Below are 23,186 nucleotides of genomic sequence, written 5' to 3'. Positions count from 1 at the left end.
ACGTTTTGTCTATTTCATGTAGAAGATTCGTCTGTTGATTGAGCAAATAAATGAAAAATACTAACAATTATCCATACCGTATTTATTAAAGAGTGAGTCATTGTTTCAGCAGCTCTCCTTTCCTATTTTAAATTGAAAAGAGGTGCAGTGCTGTTTTGAAGAGGGCTACTACTGTGTTACGCTTAAGGGCCCCCCAGCCATTGACTTATTTACAAAATATCACCCACCCTTGCCCTCCACTTCAGTCACACTTAGGCTCTGACATGAGTACTTCACACTTCCCACTCTGTTTCGTAAGTCATGCTAAGTAAGTCTCTTAAAAGTTCAGAGAAATACCTGGTAAGTGACAACAAGCACTGAGGCCTGCCGAGCATAGCATCACAGAACCATTGGAGCTGGCAGTTTAAAGGTCATCTTGCCCAGCTCCCTACAATGAACAGAGACACCTACAGCTCCATAAGGTGCTCAGAGACTTGAATGTTCCTAGGGATGGGGAGACCACCACCTCTCTGGACAACCTGTGCCAGTGCATACATGGCAAAGGCCAGTTCGTCCCCCAAATGAGAAATGAAGTGAGCAGTCTCTGGAACAGCCAACAAGAATCCACAACACCAAAGATTCACAAGCAACAACTGGTTCAATATTAGCAACTGCTCAGAACAAGGCAGAGAGATTATTCAGCTTTTCAATGCATAGAGGTTCTCTCTGCAGAGGGGCCACCCAGCAAGCCCAGGATACTACTCAGCAGCAGCTTTTGGATCCACAGACCCTTTGGGATATGCCCTGGTTCCAGTGTCCCAGCCCAAACAGGACATTCCCATGTCTTGCTGATCTACACTTTAATCACAGCATTTAAAAATAAATCTAAATGCAGTAGTCACAGGGGGATAAATAGATCTGTAGCTTCTCAACCACACCTTGCAGATACTCTTATATATAGATATATATGTAATGTTCATATAAACCAGATAATCACATTTAGTCAGCTGCTTCAAAAACAGCCTCTCTGCATGTGAAGGTGCTTGAGATTTTCAAGCTACAACAAAGTTCTAAACATAAGTCAACCTCTGAAAGGAAGAAGAAAAATTCCCAGTTTCTGAGAATTGCCTTAAAGTGACAAACAGCTTTTCACAAAGACAACCAATGGTTTTCAGAAGAGCTGTTCAGAAGTTCAGTACCAAACTTTTGACCACCATAATGCAAAAGAAATCTTAGTAGGAGATAAAGGACAGCAAGTCACCAGGTAGCACTCCAAGTCTGCCTTTAGAAGCAGACACATCTGAATGGAATAACAGCTGATGGAGGACAAGGCAATAGGACAGTCTCCAAGAACAGCTGTTGCAAACACACAAGATGTAGGCCAGAGCCTACAGAGCCACTTTTTCTTCTTAGAAAGGTATTTCCTCCACCCATTCAGCTATCCAGACAAAACCAACAGATCTCATGAATTGTGCTATGGACTCCTCAGCACAGCAATTAAATTAAAAACATTCATTAGATTCTTACACTTGGGCAGAATAAAACTCAGTTCTATTTTGCCTTTAAAAGACTACCCTAAGAAAAATATCCCTGAACAGATTATATTTCCAGCCCACACATATTGGTTATCAAAAGAAACAGACACATGAGAAACAGGGGGAGAAAGCCTGCATGCATTTCTTCCTTAGACTTCTAAAACCAGATGTACTGATAAAACAAAGCAAAATTAGCCATCCAACATCCATCCATGAGCACAATTGCTGGCACCAGAGGTTAACAGCAGTGGAGTCTGAGCGCTTGCATGGAACCTGCTTACAAGCATCACTTCATCTTTTGCCCTCTGAGATATAACTTCTTAACCAACAGTAAATGCAACTACAAGCAAACAAACAGAACATCTTGAAGAGAATTTAAAAAATAATAATCAGGCAGAAGGAGAAGCACACTTGCTTTTTGCTGTGGATGCATTTTGCAGTGACTCTGACACTGAGCACACCACATGCAAAAATGAGCCTTCACCTTCCAGTACAGCCAGGTTGAGCTTGACATTTCATTCATTAAGAGGCCAAGGCTAAGTGAGAAACTACAGGGAAGAAGTAAACTACAGCAATCTTACCCTCAACTGCAGATAAGGTGTTTTAATCTTACAGCCTCAGGACGGCCAACTATTTGGACCACAAATGTTCAGCACATGCTTCTTGAAGAACAAAATGCTCTTCAGCACAGTAATAGGTATTTGAGCTTTCAAACAGTTGCCTTCATCCCAGCTGCATCTGGTCAGTAGTATTAGGGTCTCAAAATGAAGACCAACACTTACTTGTCACAGATTTTTTTGTTTAATGCTTTTTCATTCCTCCTCACTAGAGCCCACAAGGAACAGTTTTTCCAAGACCATAGGCAGGTGATCTTAACAGAAGTAACACCCTACAGAGGTTTAGAAGCAATGAAAGATCCACCAGTAGGAAGTTGAGATCCTGTGTGTTGTATACACGAAGATATATGCAGAACATCAAGAAAACTACAATAGAAATGCAGGGCTTATTTTGTTAAGTGGGACACTTCACAGAAGACCTGCAAAGGAAACTCTTGCCTGCAAAGGATTATTTCTACTGTCTTTGGGATTCTATATCTGGTACTTTCAAATATGAAAAAATAGAATGTTTAAACTGGTTGTGAGGGACAGAGCACAAGACTGGATCCTATGACAAAAGTGATTTCTTTTGTTTCCAGTGTCTTGTTTTTTAATGCAGTGCAGCACCACCAGGTCCTCAGAGATTCATTTCTTCTGCACGTTCATGTATCTGGGTATTAGTAAAAGTCAAATATTAAATCTTGAAATAAAAGAAATACTTAAACAAATGAATGAGTATCCTTATATTGTCTAAACGTAGGGTAAGTTTTGAGATCTTGTGTAAAGACAGTATTCAGACAAGAGAATTCATAATGGTGAGCAATGATTAGGATAGGAAGAGTTACTTACTGCCTCATGAGGCTCTTCAAGTATTAGATGTTACTTTCTATGTTCTTCTATCTAGATGTAGTTAAAAAGGCAAGATGCCTTAACAAGGTTGCAGAAAGTCACCGGCACCTTGGCCTCCATCCAGCCTGATGGGCCAGCAGGGAATTCCATAAGAGGAAACATTCAGTCACTCTCTGGCAGGATATTACTGTTCCAGGAGCTCGAGGTATTTTGTGCAACAAGCAAGAAGGAGGGGAGAAACAAGACTATGTAGAAAGTCTAACAATACCAGAATGACTGAACAAGAAAACTTCTGCTTTACTATGGTCTAATAAAGCAGTGTCTGATGGAAATTTAGGTTTGGGGCAAAACTTAGAGATGGGACAACTAGCTGCTATTAAGCTACATCATCAAAATAATAAACTGCTCTTAGCAGGTACAGAAAATACATGCACCAAAGGCTGTTTCTGCACATCCAGTCAGAGAATACATAATATATATGCAATATAAGCCATCCTGATAAACTTGGACATTTTGCTGATGAAAGTTAATATCAAAGTTAATCTACAACTGCACTGGCAAGGTGGAAGGACTCTGGTAAGCCAGGATTGCTATGAGCCATCTCTTAACCTCACAACTGTAAAAATTAAAAATAACAACAAACATGTCTTTAGCAATCTTTAGCATACATACTGGCAACCTTAAAACAGCTTCGAATAGGAAGCAAAGAAGAATATCACATTCAACAGTAGGAAACCCACTGAGAAATAATTGTTCAGGTTGGAATTGGGCCAGAATATAGGGGTTAACACAGTAACACTTGTGGAAACAAAAATATACCAGTACTATGAACTTGTCATGAAACAGAAGGTCTTCCAAACCACAGATTTATCTTTCCTCTAAAATAGCACACGTTCCAGCAGTATAGTGTTTTCTCATGTGCAGTATCTAAGGAATGTTTATTTTTCAGGTTGGGAAATGTAGCACTAAACAGAGCATTGCTTGCTTCTCCTATTCAGAACGTGACAAGACCAGTAGAATTTTGGTCACAGCCCCATAGTATAAAGAAACTGATACCATTTGGAACTGTTTGTGGGAGTTATAAAGGCACAGGTCAAGACAGACATTTCACTTGCATTTTATGAAATACTCCAAGTAAATTACTAAGATTTTGTTCACCTATATTGCAGACTCACAAAGCAAAAAGGCAATTAATTAACTTAAAAGCAAATAGCTACGGTAAACAGCATTCAGAGAGGAAAAAAAATAAAAAGCTAGATTTTTTGTTTGTTTGTCTTTGTTTTAAAATCAAGGCACACTTTTTTTCCTCAAAGAAAGAAGAAAAAAAAAGCAACACCAAAAAACCTGTTTCCAAACAAGAAGAAAGTCAGCTGCATTTAGCTGTATTTAGCTTTCCTCCAGCTCTTCCAAAATCATGCTGGTAGTGAACTGTCTAGCAAGAACGGTTACAGGCAGAGGAAGTTCAGGTGAATGTAGTAGATTGTTTCAGGAACAAATGATTCATTCACAACCATAGTTATGACCAGAGAAGTCAGTCAACTGGTCAGCCTGTATGAAAACAAACCAAACTCTTAAAGAAGTACATGACATGAATCAAAACAAAGAGGTTCCAAAACCAATACAAATATACTCTAACACTATTTTTCATGAATGACACAAGAAAGCGACCATTTTGGCAAACTGTGGCTACCACTGGAAAATAAAGAACAGCACGACTTACAGATTACTTTGCCTGAATTAATTCCTCATCACAAACACCGAAAAAATAAAATAAAATAAAATAAAATAAAAAAATGGGGGGAAAAAAGTATTCTTAGTATAGTCATGGTTGTAACAAAGGGATTGAATTAAGCAAAGGAAATGTTTGGCCATACAGCAGGAACCACTTAAGTTCAAGGCATCAGGCAATTGAACAGTGATGCAAGGGAAGAGCAAAACCTGCTTCACCTGAGTCATTTAAAAACCAAGCAATACCGTTTGCAACAGCATTCCTGTGTTTTAAATGTAAACAAAAACACATCTTAAGAAATTGAATAGGATTCCGAGAGATTTCTGACTTGCTAAGTATTTATTTCCTTGCCAGAGAACCACCCTGAACTGGGATGGATCAGCAGTGGCTACTACAGCCAAAAGATACATCAATATTTTGGAGCAACATGAATACACTCAGGATTCAAGTCTTTACTCCGTGTTCTTGGTCGAATACAGAGATGTCTGGAGTTAAAGGTAACTTTTTTTTTTCCTTCTTTAAACACTAGGTATGCATTTGAATGAGCTAAGCTATGAGATGGAGGCTCCGCAACCATCGCAGCTCAGGAATTTAATGAAGAAGAAGGAACAGAAGCCAAAACATTCAGCAGAAGCTCACAGTGTCTCTCAGAGGACAAGATAATTCCCAAAACTCATGACCAAGACCAGCCTTCTCCAGAAGCTTGGCCATACTGGCTTTCCAACACAGAAATGATGGCATTTTGCAAGTCACAGAATCACAGAATGAATCACAGAATGACCCGGGTTGGAAGGGACCTCAAGGATCATGTAGTTCCAACCCCCCTGCCTGGCAGGGCCACCAAACATACACCTTTACTAGATCAGGTTGCCCAGGGCCCCGTCCAACCTGGCCTTGAACACCTCCAAGGACGGGGCATCCACAACCTCCCTGGGCAGCCTGTTCCAGGGCCTAACCACTCTCCTAGTGAAGAACTTCCCCGTAACATCCAACCTAAATCTTCCCTCTTTTAACTTAAAACCATTTCCCTGTGTCCTGCTATTGTCAGCCCTTTCAAAGAGTTTACTCCCCTCCTGGGAGTAAGTTCCCTTCAGGTATTGAAAGGCTGCAATGAGGTCACCCCACAACCTTCTCTTCTCCAGGCTGAACAAACCCAACTCCCTCAGCCTGTCCTCATAGGGGAGGTGCTCCAGCCCCCTGATCATCTTCGTGGCCCTCCTCTGGACCCTTTCCAAAATCTCCATGTCTTTTTTGTACTGAGGGCTCCACACCTGGAGTCTATAAAGCTCTTGCAAAGCAACGAGTAAGTTTTAGAGTAAGTTTTAAAGAAAAGTAATAATTAAGTCCTGAGATTTCTTTACAAGTGCATAAATATATGCACTTTTAGTCTGGAGAAAAGGAGGCTGAGGAGAGACCTTATTGCTCTCTTCCAGTATCTGAAAGGTGCTTACACTGAGGGCAGTGCAAGTCTCTTCTCACTGTTGACAGGATGAGGGGAAATGGCCTCAAGTTGCGTCAACGTAAGTTTAGGTTGGATATTAGGAAACACTTCTTTACAGAAAGGGTAGTTAGGTACTGGAATAGGCTGCCCTGAGAGGTGGTTGAGTTGCCACCCCTGGATGTGTTTAAGAGCCGTTTGGATGTGGTGCTCAGGGATATGATTTAGCAGAGGGTTGTTAGAGTTAGTTTACTATGGTTAGGCTGTGGTTGGACTTGATGATCTTTGAGGTCTTTTCCAACCTGGGTAATTCTATGATATATACTGGACATTTCAGGCAATCATTCCTAATTATCTGTGGGTGTTTATTCTAGTGTGCAGAGAGTATAACATCATGGTGCAACCTCATGCCTTCTTCCTACTTCCATTACGTGTAAAAATTAAAGCTGCCAGAATGGTTTTTCCCTCATGGTTTTCAAAGCTATGAGATGAATACCATGCTGTCATGACTTGTCAGAAATATAACAAGAGAACAAGCATTGATAATTCAGTAGGTGAGAGATGAGGGAAAACATCAGATGTATATACAGGAAAATGCAACACATCCATAATTTTCTTTGGGACCAATTAATGTTAGAATTGGTTTGCATATTTCTTATCAGAACTGTGTTATAATTTTCTGTCACAAAAATAGATCTCTTTTCTAATGCAAGTCAACAAGACAGTTTTTTGATTTAATAAATACATACATTCTGAATTACTGCACAGAATAATCACTTTGTCAGGTACTAACCCCAGCAACAATGAGACTTATGGGCATAAATATTTAAGAGGTATTCCAGATGTTCATTTTGTGAGCTATATTATTGATGTCTCCTCAGAACGTGGATGGAAGACAAGAAGCATGCAACCTCTGGCCTTACAACACACATGCTGAGACAACTTCTCTTGTCTCCTCATCAGTCTTCTCATTACCTAGCTGACAAAGTGACACTAATAATTAGCAACAGGTACTCTTCACAGCCTGCTTTTCTTCTTCCCCTGTCATCTGCTTTCTGTTCATTAAAACCTCTTCCCTTTCAACACACTCATAGACGTGCTTTAACCAAAGGACATGCTCATTTTGGGATATTTACCATCTTGTCTCAGAGTGGTGTTATTGGGCTCATGTCTTCTCCCCACCCCTAACACCCATATGTGTACTTCTGCTTGGAACAGCAAAAAAAAAAAAAGTGCAAACCATCAGGTTTTCTGTTTGTTGTTAGAGAGGGTTATTTTCATCAAAGAACATGCATTTTCTCACTTAGTTTACTTTTTCCCTCAGCTTTTAACTACCATCACTACAGCTCCACTATTTCTCAAGCTACAGAAAACAAGAGTTTGTGCCACATATCCTGACAAGGTTTGTTGGTGAGGCTAAGCAAGAGTTCTGCAGTTAACATTCAGATACTGGTCAACAACTATCAAACATAAAAGCCAGCAAAATCATGGTGTTGTAACCACAAAAAGGCAAATGATGTTGTGGAAACAGCAGATAATGCACAGAAATCACTGTTGCTCTATTTCCTCAATTTCTCTTTATACTGCAATGCCAGTTCATGGGTCTCTGCAGAAGAGGACAACACTTAATTGCAAGGCAGAAATTTTGACAGATTATACAGCCATTGAAACATTTATTTCTGTTCCTCTTAAGGCTGACTATTTATCAGAAGCCAAAACCCAAAAATGAGACATTGCAACATATATATCAGTGTGATGAAGTCACGATAGCTTCACAATTCCTCACAGCTACACTGATTTCCATCAGCCCAAAATGAAAAGCGGAAACAGATATATACTGGATATTAAAACTTCAGGAAGGGTTGGTGGTGTTCTAATACAAATGGCTCTTTCGCAATAAATGCTAGAAAAGAAAAGGATGGTCAAACTAACTTTATCATCTTTAATTAGAAAGCACTTCACTATATCTCAGTGAAGGTATATGAGAGCACAACAGAATTGTCCTGTAAAGGCAAGTTCTCAAAACCTGCAATGAAACAGCTTAATAAATTTTGACTGGCTTCTGCTGTTGTACCATTTGGAACAGATTTGTGAGGTGAGTGATTACCATCCCAACACTTCCACTGCATGCCAGATGATGTTCATCATTTGTGAATAAAGTTCAGAACAGTAGATTTTAAGTCAGACATGAGGTAGAGTTGTTGGTTTCTTTTGCCAACACCCACCCAAACCCTCTTTAAACAAGGTCATTGCTCACTGTTGAAAAAGGCTGCAGGGTCTAGGTACAAAAGCTCAGTCCAACATTCTCAATTTGTAGAAGTTTATGTTGAAAAGCACTGGCACAGGCTGCCCAGAGAGATGATGGATGCCCCTTCCCTGGAGACGCTCAGGGTCAGGCTTCACAGGGCCCTGAGCACCTGATTGAGCTGTAGGTGTCCCTGTTTGGTGCAGGAGAGTTGGAGCAGATGACCTTTAAAGGTCCCTTCCAACTCAGATGATTCTATGATCAAATTAATACACTGCTGTCCAGTGCCACTACTTCAAGATGTCTTGCAGAGGTGGCCAGCAATACAACCAACGCAAGAAACAACCTAAGGGAGCCCAGTGAGAGATGTGGTCTTAGTCTTGTGCCTCCCATCTTTCTGGAGATCCTTGTTTCATTCAAGCAACACTGATGATTTTAAAATCAGGCCAGGCTCCTCAGTAAGGGGTTAATTATGCTGTAGTCACATGAAAGCTACATCCTCCTTTCTTTGCATTCTTATTCAAACACAAAGAGTAATCTGCTGTACAAACTAACTTTCTCCAACAGGCATAAAAACTAAGTAAACAACAAAATACCCTTTTGTTACCAAAAAGAAACAGTCTCATTTAAGCATTTAACACAATTTGCTACTTGCATAAAACAATTAAAAATACATGTGAATTCCATAGACAGATGAGCAACAACCCAGGTCTCACAAATGAAGTCTGCAGCTGAACTGCTTTCCAAGCAACATTTATTTCCGCTGAACAGTAACTTTTGCTCACTCTGGACTAGTTGCATACCAATATCCCAGTCATGTAAAGGAAGATAAGATCTGTCAGTCTCTGGAAAAACTTTCAACAAACAAGGCTTTTTCTTAAAGAATTGCTTGGTTTGATTTTTCAAGCTTCCCCACTCTCCCAAGGGGTGTATTTTCCTCCTGTGCCAGTGGCCTGTTCAGAGACTATGCAACAGTGGAAGACTTAACCCCAGCAGAAGATACCATCTCTCCCTCTAAATGCAAAATGGAGCCAGGCTTACTACAGTTTCATTTTAAGAGATTACTCCTGAGAATCAAGTTCAACTACAGTTTATGCCTAAAGCCCAGCAAATGAACATACAGTATATATTAAGTATATTAAAGAAAAAATCCTTGAATGGCAAATGCAGCTGAAACACCCAGAGGGAATGAAAAATCTTATAGTAAATTTATGAAATATTAAGTCCCACAAATATATGCTTTGTTGAGAATAGCAACACCACTCCTCCTAAAGCGCCTGAACATCGTACCAAGTACCTCTCAATTAACATTTTTGTTTGAAGACTAACTCTGTTTAATTTGAAATTTCCTCTTGCTGTGCCAATTACATTTTAAAACTTTTTCCTGTTGAAGTTTAAGTGCACTGTCTTATTTTACACACAAAGTACTATTAAAACAGCCCAGAGTAGAAAAAAATGTTTTCCTCTTTCAGTATCAAGCACCTGGCAAGTAAATGAAAAAGTTTCCTGCAAAGACTTAAAGGCTATTAAAGCCATTCCTCTTTTCCCCTGGGGATTCAAAACCCTGTTATTTTTATTCCTCTTTTTAAGCCTAAGAAATTACATCATCTTTTCCCTTTGATTTATACTTTACAGTATGGTTTTCCTGCATTGTTCCTCAATTTTCTAATTCATTAATAATTAAAACTGCTGTTGGCTTGGTTATAAAAAAGAAAAAAAAAACAACATCACGCCTAACATTACATTTCTGTTTGTAAAACAGGCAACTACATACATACATACATATACGCATGTATATATATAAAATGAAATACAAATTTAGAACATCGCAGTCTATTATTTTCTTCAACTAGATAGATCCTTGTTAGAGCTCACCAAATCTCTGAGGAATAAATTAACAATCTGCTTCAGAACGATCTGTACCAAAGCGCACAGGTGGATGATGAAAATAAGGACTTCAGTTGTCAACTTCCCTCCGTAGATAACACCATTAGTGGACAACATGGCATCCATTTACTTTCTGAGCAGCTGATGCTTTATAAGCCCAAGGTAACTGAGCACAAAGGTAATAACACAGACCTACACAGAGTAGCTCTATACACAAGCATATACTTCCACGGAGGGTAAGAGTGGCATAAGAATTGTGTGGTGGATTCAGTACTTCCACTGTTAGCTTGGATTCCAAAAACAACTGGACCTGTTGTACTCAAGAGACAATTACTGCAATTATATGAGCTCCACCTTGTAAAACACAATGTTATTCAGTCCTATGAAACAGCTGCAAAAATGAGACTCATCAATACCTCATGCCACGCTCCCTTCAAAAAGTAATCAAACAGCAACAGCTAAAGAAGCGTTACAAGGAACTGAGCTGGAATTAGAAGTCATTGTGGTTGGCAACCATTCAGAAGAGAGCTTTGGAGAAGGGCTTCATACTTCTCCATAGCTCTCATTTGCTTCTCCCAGCACAGCCCCAGCTTCTCAACAGTTCCACAGAAGAGAAATCAACTAGTTTATCAAGTGGTTCATGACTGTAGCTTACTTCTGGAACAGCATACTCTTACGTACGAAAGGAAAGCTAACATACAAGGTGAAATTTCATAAAGCTTCATTCCCATTCTGTTATCATTAAAATAAATTCCAGTATTTCTTACCTGCAACAAATGACGGCTTTACAGGAGAGTGCCAAGTCCAGAAAGCTCTGTCTGACTTCAAATGAAAGGGCGTACTTCAGTGTATGGCCATCAATAATCAGAGCAATATCATTTTCCTTGCCCAAGGAGTCCCCCAGACTGTTACAATGTTGAGTCAAAGAAGCTCTTGTTGCCTGAAGTATAAAAAAGAAATAAATGTTTCATGATTATATGAAAAGGCATCCAAACTGCAATAAGGCATCTCTGGACTATGCAATAGTAGACAATAATGTTTGTACCCAAACTAGCACTGAAGATAACAGCATTTTAACAGGACCTCATGTAGAGACATTAGGTCAACTAAGGCCAGCATTCGGTTCAATTTCTTCAGTATCTACACATGAAGTGGGGAATATATATTGCCAAAACATCATTCAGTTTCTGTGAATATAGTAACAGGAAATGATGTGCACCATCCTGCTCCTCCCACTGTAGAAAGCTAGATGGCTATTTTATATGAGGGGTGCTAAGGCTTTTACCAAGATTTTCTGAAGGATCTGCAAATTTTAGAGTCCCTAGCCAAAAAAGACAACTAACAGGTATATATCTTGGGTTGTTCAGGATCTCCCCTATAGCTGGAGGTGTTCAAGGCCAGGTTGGATGGGCCTTGAACCCAGGGCAGCCTGGTCTGGTATTAAACAGGGAGGTTGGAGATTCGTGATCCTTGAGGTCCCTTCCAGCCCAGGCCATTCTGTGATTTATGCTACAGGATTATGTCAATGATCTTGAGATGTCTGTGTTCGTAAGGTCACAGCAAAGGAATTTTTTCCTTTGTCTTTCTACTCCCAGCTCAAATAAGAACAGCTTTCGTTTCAACAGGAAAATACACCAGAGATCCAAGTGAAATTATTCAATCAATTTTAAAAGTGTTTTTCATGCATAACACTGGGTGAACTTGGTCTGACTTCTTCCATGGAACAACGGCTGCTGTGCAATGAGCAGAAAGACTGAGAGCACTGTGGTGCTTATGGGTTACCTATTTTTCACTTGTCTTGAATAATGCTTTCCATGAAAAACTATGTAAATATGTAAAGCAAAAGTCTGAACTATATAATAAACTCGATGACAATTTTGCACTTCCAAGCCAATGCCAAATTCAAATGTCATATAAAGCTAAAGTTTAACTAGATCAATTTTAAATAAATAAAGATAGCAAAGTAATACACACAAAAATAGTGACAGTCAATCAGACCTGAGGGTCACCATCACGTCAGTGGTCAAAGGGAAAAAAAAAAGAGTATGGAAAGCAAATCCCTGCATTCTCCAAAACAGCCTCCTGGTTCCCAGCAGCTGGCAGCTCAGGCATCAGCCACAAGCAATGTCTGTTCCAAAGCAGTCCTTAATCCTGAATTACCATTCAGGACCACTGGGAAGTAATAATAATGATAATAATAATTTTAAAATTGGAGATGAAATGAACTTTTAGTGGTGAAGAAGACTTGAATATAACAGCAATCAAAGCAGCATTTTTGACTTGAAGAAATGGAAGGATCTGTCAGATAAAGTCGCCATTATATGACTGTACTTTTCAGACAAAGCCTAAGTGGGAAGAGAACTGGGCCACTTTCACACAGGAAAGGAAGAAAAAGGAAGAAAAAGGGAGCAGAAGCTGCTTTTTCATTTATTTTCTCTAGCCCCACTTATGGGTGTGGTATTCCAAACAAACTCCAATTTCAACTCAGAAACTAGTCCCGAAGAGACAAGTTTACAGATTAAGTTAACAAGTATGACAACAGCCTGCACGGGGCACTGTCAGCACACAGCAGCTATTTCAGACAGATTACATTTTGCACCTTCTTCATTACAATAATGAATGTCTCACTCCCTCCTTCCTCATTAAGCTGTGAGGGCTTAGATTTATGACTTCATGGTGTGCTTTATATACACTGTCCCTGAAAACTAAACACAAAGCAAATGACTGCTGAAACCATAAGAAAATGGTCCAGAAAAAAATACTAAGTCTGTATCTTGGGGAAGGGCAATGAAGAGCCACAGCCCAACCACCCCCTCCCACAGATTGGAGAAGAATCTGAGGGCAGGAGAGCAGGAATGTTATTCAGCAGCCAGCATCTGTTGTCCAGAGAAAGCAGGAACCAAAATAAAGCCATGCAGCAATAGGAAGACTTCCTAAGGTGATGTTTCTCATCAGGTGAGAAGACGATAGCCTCTCCATAGCTTACTGTAGTGACTACACATATGCATCTCTAATTCATGCTCTGGTCACTGAACTTATGTATTTCATATACAAGGTCTTGCAGAACTAGTAGTAGGTTTTACATACCACAGTAATTTACAAACCAACAATTACATGTCAGGAATGCCATTTAAAATGCATTTTGTAAAGCTCTCAATAAATTACTCCTCACTTACAAGCTATCAGCTTACACAGTCAAGTATTAATTCCTGCATTTGCTTCTTCCAACTACTTAAAATGTTGTGGATTTTTTTGGTTTGTTTTTTAAAAGCAAACAAACACAACAACTGAGCCTATTTCGTTGCTCCTGTAGGCCAGAGCAATTAAGCAAAGGAGACCCACCTCAGATCTCACTGGGTATATAACAAAGACTTCCTCGCTAAGCAGATAACAAACATCTGGAAACCAAGGGGAACTATATTCCTCCATGGGCAACTCATTACTGACAACTAGAACAGAAATCTCTACTTTGATAGTTAGCTTTTACTCTTGTTTGATATCAAGGGATAAAGTTTCTTCTTTTAGTCACACCAGGCATGAATAAATCAATCCTTTCCTGGAAGAAGAATGATGGAGAAGAAATCAATACTTGTCCTAATATAAGCCTGACTAAACTCAGACCAGTGGAATATCACTCCCCTTTCTGGTAAGTACCCATCAAAAGTAAATGGAAAGTTTGCCAGGAGTTCTGGAAAAAACAAGACAACAAAAACAACCACCAACAACTGGAATATTACAAAGCACTTCACACATCCACAATGAACTTTCTTTTTCTTCCCTCAAGACTTCCTTTCTACACACAGCATGCAGCTGCTCTGGAGAACACTGGAGAGATGCCTGCCCACCAGAACTTACTGTAATGGAAGATGGATTTTTGTCCCCAAAATTAGAAATACAGATACCATTTGATTTAAGGGTCTGAAGGCTATAGAAGTCAGTCAGGATCCTTGATTCAGGGGGCAATTCAAATACAGATATTTCATTAGCCCAAAGCGGACATGAGCATGTGCCTAAGCATCCTGCTTAACCAGAGCAACATTATCAGTCTAATTAGAGCTTCACAAGGCCTTAAGAATCCATTCATACACAATTACCAAGTAAATGAGAGCTCTGTAGCACATTAAATGAAGACTGCAACTTGAGCAAGCAAAGTAAATCAGAGTCTCTTATTTTTCCTCCCCTTTTGATCAGTCACCATCAGGGAGATGGGCAGTGTGGATTCTGATTAATGATGTATCAAGAATTCTGACTCACAGAAATGTGTTTAAGGGTTAATATTGTAGTCTTCATGCTTGAGTTAAATTCAAGTCATGGTGGTATATTCCATAACAAACCTACTCCATATGCTTTTCCTGTTTATTTTCCCATTTCCACTTTAACAAGTCACAACCACAACCACATCCTTGAGCAGACCATCGACTTGCATTACTGTCTTAAAAACAAACTTTCACATTTTATTGCTTTGTGTGCGCACAGCTTCAATTCAGAAGACAGAGTAACATGATTAGCGCACTACTATAAATCTCCACAGCAGAGTGTAATTTGTTGACAGGCAGAAAATGCAAACATCCTGAAGCAGAGTTTGTGTGGTCTTTTCTCTAGACTGCACTCTCAGGATCTGTAACCAACATTTTAATGGCATGTTTGTATATTCTCACTTTCTAAGGCCTCAGAAAAAAACATCTGCTATGCCAAGCTTTGTATTTAAGTAATTAAAGTGACATAACCAAATCCTATGGTTTCCCATACTATTAGTTTTTAATTTCATGTAACAAATACTAAAGATTTTAGCATGATACTTAGACTGAATTTGTAAGCCAATGAAAATTGAGTTAACTTAATGGAGTTCAGTTGACATCACTGAAAACAAGAGGAAACAACAGGTTCTTAAAAGAAAGACTAAAGCCTGCATAGGCTACAGAACAATCTTGTAAGATTTTTATTTCAAGGTTTTTGTTTTGCTTAACAGCAGCACAGCATACAGTCCATGTGCTCCCTCTGGAGCTTGGGAAGTTTACATGCTACAGAAAGAAATGTTAGTGGTTGAGGCAGTCTGTTATCCACTGAAAAAACAGCATCAAATGTTTGCCAAGAAAAAAAAAAAAGAATCAGTAGGACTAGCAAAATAATCTTGTGGTCTAACAACTCTTTCCTAAACTTATCTAACAAAACAAGCTGATATCCAGAGAGAAAATAGAAATTGCTGTAAGACGAGCTACAAATCCCTTCTTCCTTACTTCCTGACTCTTTATTGGAAAGACTCACGGTGTCACCAAGATGACAGCATGGGACAGAAATGAAGCTGTATCTACATCTATAATTCAGAACTTGAAAAGAAAACTAAACAGCAAGTAGCATGATTTAGACAGACGATGAAGCCTCTTTACCTGAAGCAGAGGATTTGCTCCTAGGTCTGAGACCTTGGTAGTCAAATATCCACTAAATCAGTTGTACATTCAGGCCTCCTCTGGTCTCTACAATTTACACACACTTTTCTGAATTTCCTCCTCCATCTCAAAGAATTTCAGGTGATCCTCACAGAACCAGCTGCCATGCTAAGATGTTAACCGCTATGCTATGCCATGCCGCTATGCCATGCTAACATGCTAACCGCTGAGTTAGGCTAACAGTCAGTCAGCTACTTGTTTACATGCTATATTTATCAGAAATCTAGAAAGTATTGCTAGCCGTGCCATGCAAGTACTCTCTGACTTCTTCCACCATCCTGCCAACCCATTCATTGCTCTGGAAAACACTGAAATGCCAGATCAACTTTTTGTACCATAATTTCTTCTTTTATGACTCCCACTTCGTATGAGTAGACACTGTGAGAAATCACATGTAACAATTCTTTTGCTGTACTGAAATGAAACTTTTAAGTGGGAATGCCTGCCATGTCCCTGCCCCAGTTTTAAATGAGAAGTTTTCCACGGCTGACCGGCAGTGTAACTACACTCAAGGTAACACTTGCCAGCTCAACTTTACGTTGAAGCTGTCCACCGTATCCTAATTGCAACTCAGACACTTCACATCATATTTGAGTGGTGAGGAGTCCTTTGCTTCAAACCCTTTGCCATGCCTGAGGGATCTGTAAGGACATCTGGCAGACACAAGTTTACAGGAGAGTTGGGATAACGATTATAAAGGCAAGAAAACTAATGTCTAAATCAAAGTTGGTGAAACACGATACAAGTATTTAGAGCAACACCTGTCGGGCAGAGGAGTCTCTGGAAGTACTTTACACAATAAATAGCACATGTGCAAGTGCTAACCTTGAAATGTCTCCTCAAATCAAGGAAGAAATACTACTTCAGTTCTAAAACAGATACTCACTTTGCCAGCTTTCCAAGTTTTACACTGAACTCCAATAGGTGAGCAAACAAGTCTCTGAAAGCCGACAGGCAACTTCCAGAGGCCTAGCTATAAGTGGGAGAGCAAAGTACATAACCAGAAAGCCTAGGAAAGAAGATTTCTCAAGTAGAAGAACACACTTGCAGGATTTGTAGGCCAGGTTCCTCTGCTTCCTTTCTTTTGCAAGTCCTTACAAGAGAGCTTCCTCCATACAGCTGATTCCACGTAGTGTTACATACTTCTAAATGCTTTTATTTCAGACTTAAATTGCAGGGATAAAAAAAATTCAAATACAGCAGTGTTTGCCAAAGGCTGCGTTTTATGGCTACCTAAATGTATACTCAAAATAACATAATGGGAATTACCAGGTAACTAATATGAGAATATGCATATCCTATTACAGTCTACTCAAAAACAACACAAACTTCCATGTTCTAATCACCAAAATTCAAACAAGCATTTTCATACTTTTTCAAAGATGATGATTCTAAGAGCATCTACAAAACTACTTTGGCCTTCTGTGCATTACAAACCCAAAAATATAAACTTCACATTGGTATGGCCAATAAGCTTTGACTACCTGGCTAAACAGAGCCATAGATGAGGCAGAGATTGTGTTGAATCACAGAATCACAGAATTATCAAGGTTGGAAAAGACTTAGAAGATCACCTAGTCCAACCACTACCAATACTTCCCAGTTAAATCATATCCCCCAAGATATGATGATTTTTAAAATGATTTTTATGATGATTTAAGAGAGTAGGCTATGCTCCTGCACCATATTTCCAGCTGGCCTTTTGGCTTTTTCATCACAGCATAACACCTCACTCACATGCATTTCAAAGCTACTGACACCTTTTCTGCTCCTGTCTTGTATTCATGCAACTGAGCACTCCTGCCCAACAACAGGATCATCAGCACCTCACAGTTCAGTATCATTGGTGAACTTGCTAAGGATGCATACCACTCCTGCACCCAGATCACTGACAAAGATGTTGGACAGTACTGGCCCTAGAATTGAGCCCTGAGGAACATTGCTGGTGACCAGATGCCAGACAGACATAGCCTCAATCACTGTGACCCTTTGAGCACCGTCATTCAGCCAGTTCATCATCCACATATATTTGATACATACATTTGATAAGCTCAAATTGCACAATATGACATATACAATCCCCACAGTACTGGGATCTGTTTATACAAATCCACTTGAGAGAAATCTCACCATATCTACTTCAAGAACTTCAGCATCAAAATACTACACAATTATACATCAACAACTTGCAAATGTCACTAAGAATGTGAGGCAAGACAACAAGAACCCATTCTTCAAGCACATCAGATGACATCACTGCCTCTACCCAGAAACCTTTGCCTATTTAATTGCGTTGCGATTCTGCTTGATGAATATGATCTCCTACCATGCCAAGAAAAACATCCATACAAAGGACCCAGAGATATTAGATGGCTGCACTGAGATTATTTTCATAGCTTTGAATTCAACTTCAACCTGGAATTCCTTCACAGTAAGCCAAGTAATCTGAACCTCCTATATAGAGTCCTTAATCTTCATAGCAAGTCTCAGGTTATCACATACAGACCAAATCTTGCTTTTAAAAATTAGATAAACAGATCATATCAGTACTCTGACGTCTCCAGTGGCAGCTGAAAGTCCAGATGAACTGGACCATCAAGAGGTGTAGATAATTATTCAAGGATGTTTTCAGTTCTGTAACAAACTGATTATGCAGGAGCCAAGGAACTTTGTAAATAAGGAAGAAAACAGACCCTGAAGGCACCTCTGTCCTGTCAGCAGAGCATTCATCTCCAAACATGCAGCATGTTGTTTAAAAAGAAAAAACAGTATTTTACTGGTGTTTGATGACAGAAAAGTCATTTCCAAATATGCCAGTTGGGTACAACATTTCAAACACAAATCCCATTGTCAGACAACCTTAAAGTCTGGTACTTCAAGGTGGCTGTAAGCACTGAACAGCTCAACACTTTAGAACTGCATGTTTAAGTGCTGGAGTCCAATCTGATGCAGAGTGCCAGATAGCTTCACTGAGAGCATTAAACTGAGCATGCAGCCATGTGGTGTCTTTAAAGGAACTTATTCCCCTAGTCCATGAGCTGAAGGCTCAGAGCAGGGGAGAAGTAGGAAGGATAAGAAGCTTTTACCTCTTCATATGGAATAAAACAATCTACCATTTCAGCAACCATCCCACTGCCTCACAGATGAAGTATCCCGGCAGTGTAGCTGCAAAAGGCTCCTGGCTCTCAGAATGGTGCCTTTGGCAGTCATGTAAGAAACACATCTCAGGAAGACTGGGGATTTCAAAGAGCGAACTAAAATCTTGTTCTCCTTAAACCAAGAACAAGATTAAGATGATTATACAATTTTCATTTACTCCAGAAATGCTCTACATGGGACTATCCATTGCTTTCAATACATATTAGTCATTTGACCACAGAGAACAATTTATATTACAACAAGATAGTTTATGACTTGTACGACAGAAAGCATAAGAAAGAAATGCTTGTTCTGCACAATAACACATCTGTGTAATTATTAAAAGCAACTGTACTCTGCCAAGAGGAAGCAGCCTGTTAGTTTTGCTAACAAGCTAGAATGCCTTGGTGTCTTTGTGTTTTGGCATTTTAGTTTTATTAAATGCATTCAATGGAATAAGCTCTTTCAATTCCTTCTCAACTGCTTTTTTCTTTTTCCAGTAGACTAGTCCAGCTTTATCATGGAAGGAGGAAGCTCTTCAAGAAAATTATGCTCCTGCTAAACCCTTTCCCAAAGAACAGCTAACTTTTCAGCTCACAAGTAATCTTCAGAACAAGAAGATACTACAGTCTTCTGCCTTAGATCCTGAAGATGTGGGATTCTGTCCTCCAGTGTCTTAACCTCCTGCTTCAGTAAATAAACTCAGTACATTCAGATGTCCACAAACTGCTGGGGAAAAATCAGCCAAGAAAGTGACACTGGAGTGAGGACATCCAATTTACCTTATAATTTACTACCATGAAGAAAACAGTAATGTTAATCTCTAAAAGTGCACATATAAAATTAGACATAAAATACTGCATTGGTATAGTATCCCCATTACAATACCCTAGGTGATATAAAATATTATCACTCAGAATCAGTGTCGAAAGGACAACTTATCTGAAAGTGAGACCAATAGCACCCAATAATACAGCTAAGAATATACTGAAGGAGTTTTACTATTGCTAGAAAGTACAAAATCCATGTTTATTAACACATAAAAAAACACAAACATCATGAAATATATACTAAAGAATCCATCTTTTCTCAAAAAGAGCGCCATGTGTAGGAAAGAGTATCGACTCAATTGGCTTGTACATGACCAGACTGCCTCAGCCTAATCTCCTCATACTCAAACATCTCAGTGATACAGACAAGTAAAAAATCACTTTCACTGTGAAAAATTATTTTTCATTTCCAAGTTATATTCCATCTCTCATGTTTGAAAGAAAAAGTGTTGTTTGTACCTTTTCATATATGGTAAAGTCAACCCACAAGACATGAAAACAAGGTTGGTAAGACAGAATTTTCCTCTCTACATACTAATAAAAAGGACTAGGGAAAAGCCAGTTCCAATTATTTTTAGTCTTTTACTCCCACTCCTCTCTCCAAAACCTCCCTCAAAAAAGCGACCATTAGCATCTGTGCAGTTAATGGCTCAGTTGCATGCTAGTGTTAAGTAACAGAAGCCATGCCACTATCAGAGTTCATAGCCAAAGTTGTTCTAGTGCTTAAGTAAAAGCAAACTACTTTGAGTATTAAGCCAAACAGCAAACCATAAACTCAAAGCTACTCAAGACAGTCCCATGCATGCAACAGGCCAGCCTGTCATATTAGTCTTCCTTTCAAGTGCTCACATACTATTGAATCTGTTTCTCTGAGTGGAGCAGAGAAAGTTCCAGAGCAGCCGATCAGCACAGGCGAGCTCTATAATAAAACTGGCTTTCAAGCAGCAGATTGCTTTTAACACAGCTTGTTTTCTTAAAGCCCTGGTTTTGATTTAGACACAATACAGGTATTGAAGAGAAATATGAGAGAAATTACAGTTCTTGAAATATCCTTTGAGATTTCACTTCCACCTTAAAAGCATGACAAACATCAGAGGTTACTTGTGCTCCTTGGACTATGTATTTTTTTCTTTTTACCCATGGCTGACTAGGCAATAAAACAACAACACAGAGGTGTTTTCAGAAGGATTTGATACAAGCTGTACTTCCAAGACCTCGTCTCTTGGAAAGAAGAAACACGCACGTTTACCAACTGTTCCCATCCAATTGGGACTTATGTAAGGACTTCTAAGCTCATTTAAAGTCCCTGAACATCACTGACTCATTAATGAGTTAATTCAGGCAAACTGCCCTTCAGTAGTTACCCAGGGGAATATGCAGGATGCAACGGACTGGCCTCTTCATACCTGGCCTCAGTCCCATCTGTGCCCTCCTAGGACTTGTAATAATACTGAGCACGGAAAGGCAGCTCTCCCCTGCCTAAACCTTGGGCAAGCAAATGGGAAAATGACACAAGTGGTACATCTTGCATTTGAGTCAGAACAATGCCAAAGTTCTTTAAAACATTCAGACGCTGCCAAGAGGTTGGGTGAAGGCTGAAGAGCATCCTAAGCAAAGAAAATACTTGTTCTTCAAGGCATGCTTTGTATCTGGACACTCCTGCAGCTGAGAAGCAGACTAAAACACGGCCAAAGATGATGTGAAGATGGAAAGGATGGAACAAAGATGTGCCCAGCTGGATTTTTCCCTGTATCCCAAAACTAAAAGTACAAGCTCTGCAGCTCAGCATTCAAAACAGTATCAGTATCAGGACTAAAAAACAGAATATCTGACAGATCTATAGGATAAAATAACTCATTCGATTTTAGACATTTGTCAGCAAAGCTACCCAGAACATTAACATTTGTAGAGCATGTTAAAAAGAAAACCTGCAACACCTAAGAAAATTAGTTTTATGCTCATTTAAAAATCTGAAAACCATATACTAGTATAGCTAGGGATCCCATCAACTAGCTGAACAATCTGCATAGCGTTCTATCACACAATGAAAAAAGCACAGCAGAATTATTTAGCTGGCTTCATGCAATCCAGCATGATGAACCTAAATATTGACTTTGCTCTAATAAGATTTGGGGAAGATGTCACTCTACACGATCAACGATTCAACGATCAACACTGTCGTTCATAAGACCATAAAAATGCAAACCTTTTGTCTTGCAATTCAACAACAGCAAATGAGTGAGCAATGAGGGGACATAAGGAGAAAGCTGAAAAACACATTACAAGCAAGTTTTACTTGGACCAGTTGATTTCGCTTCAGCTGACAGCACATGCGTGCATGTAAACATGTCACAGCAGGGGTTCTGCTCCCAGACTCACACTGCTGAAACCAGAGAGGAAGCATCCAACCTATCCATAGCTGCATGGCACAGAGTGGGCTGCAGCCACTGCCCCTTGCTGAAAGCTGCCATCTACAGTGTAGCCTTAACTGTTCAGAGGAGGCTCGGTTTAGTTATGGAAGTGATCTGCTGGAGGCTCCTCAACAGCCTGAAGCCTTGACTAGAGGGATTTAAAATAAGAAAAATAAATAGAAGTTGCATTAACAGATAAAAAAAGACAGTGACAAGACCAAGATGTTCCAGAATCAGTCAGTTGCCTGAGATTTTTTTTACTCCATCCAACAGCATTCCTTCATAGCACAGGCTGTGTGGCTGGGGAAGGCTGATGCGCTGCGCTCTCACCGTCTTCCTGCCAGCAGCTTCAGAGGCACTGCTTGCAGGTGGTCAGGCCTTGCAACTTCCCCACACAGCCATGAAAAAAGGATGCAAGCAGGAATGACTGTTGCTCAGCCACTGGCTTCCTTGGAGATAAAATGCTGGGGGCCCTTCACAAAGCTGATCCCTGGACAGTGTTGCTTGTTTGTTTGCTAACTAGAATTGTTCGGGCGGACAAAAAATAAACTGTGAAGTCTTCACCATTCCAAGCACCAGCAAGCTACAATGCAATAGAAAAATGACCTTTGCTAAGCACAGTCCAGTTTAATACTACGAGATGTCACAAGTATCACTCAAAATCAGCAATGTGCTACTATTAATATAGAACAATTTCCACAAAATGCTTTCTCCCAGTTGAAGTCAATAAATGCTCTACCTGCAGAAACAAACCCTTGTAAGAATCCGAGGGCCCAAAATACACAAGTTTATCATGCCATTTTTGTGACTGTATACAATACCCCTGAAACTCACAGGGATGCTGAGACCTCATTTCTCCCAGTCCCACACGGTTCTGGGTATTTCATATTCTTCCTGCAGCTTTTTCCACTATCCTTACAAGATACGATCAGCAGCTAAAAACAATTCAGTAGGAATGCTTTGTTTCAGTAGGCAGCACCATGAAGACTTTCAGTGCTCTACTTAAAGTCACATACAGTCAAGGTAATACTTGTAGATTCAAGAGGGAAATAGTGATTCTTAAATCACACAGACTACCTATCTGACTACATGAATTGAAATC

The 23,186-nt window shown here is 39.6% G+C and overlaps 1 protein-coding gene across 7 annotated transcripts in view; it reads right to left on the bottom strand.

Annotated features, from left to right (window-relative positions):
* Positions 1 to 23,186, bottom strand: part of ATP8A2 (ATPase phospholipid transporting 8A2) — a 280,727-nt gene that overhangs the window by 162,543 nt on the left and 94,998 nt on the right. For all 7 annotated transcript variants that reach the window (XM_085536352.1, XM_015852108.3, XM_085536349.1 and 4 more), the window contains one exon: positions 11,026 to 11,198. In XM_085536352.1, coding sequence (XP_085392478.1) covers positions 11,026 to 11,198 — 173 coding nt within the window. The remainder of the gene's footprint in view (positions 1 to 11,025; positions 11,199 to 23,186) is intronic.

Source organism: Coturnix japonica, chromosome 1 (genome assembly GCF_054131305.1).
Source record: "Coturnix japonica strain WE chromosome 1, WE-NBRP24, whole genome shotgun sequence".
NCBI lineage: Eukaryota > Metazoa > Chordata > Aves > Galliformes > Phasianidae > Coturnix > Coturnix japonica.
This window is presented reverse-complemented; position numbering and strand designations above follow the sequence as displayed.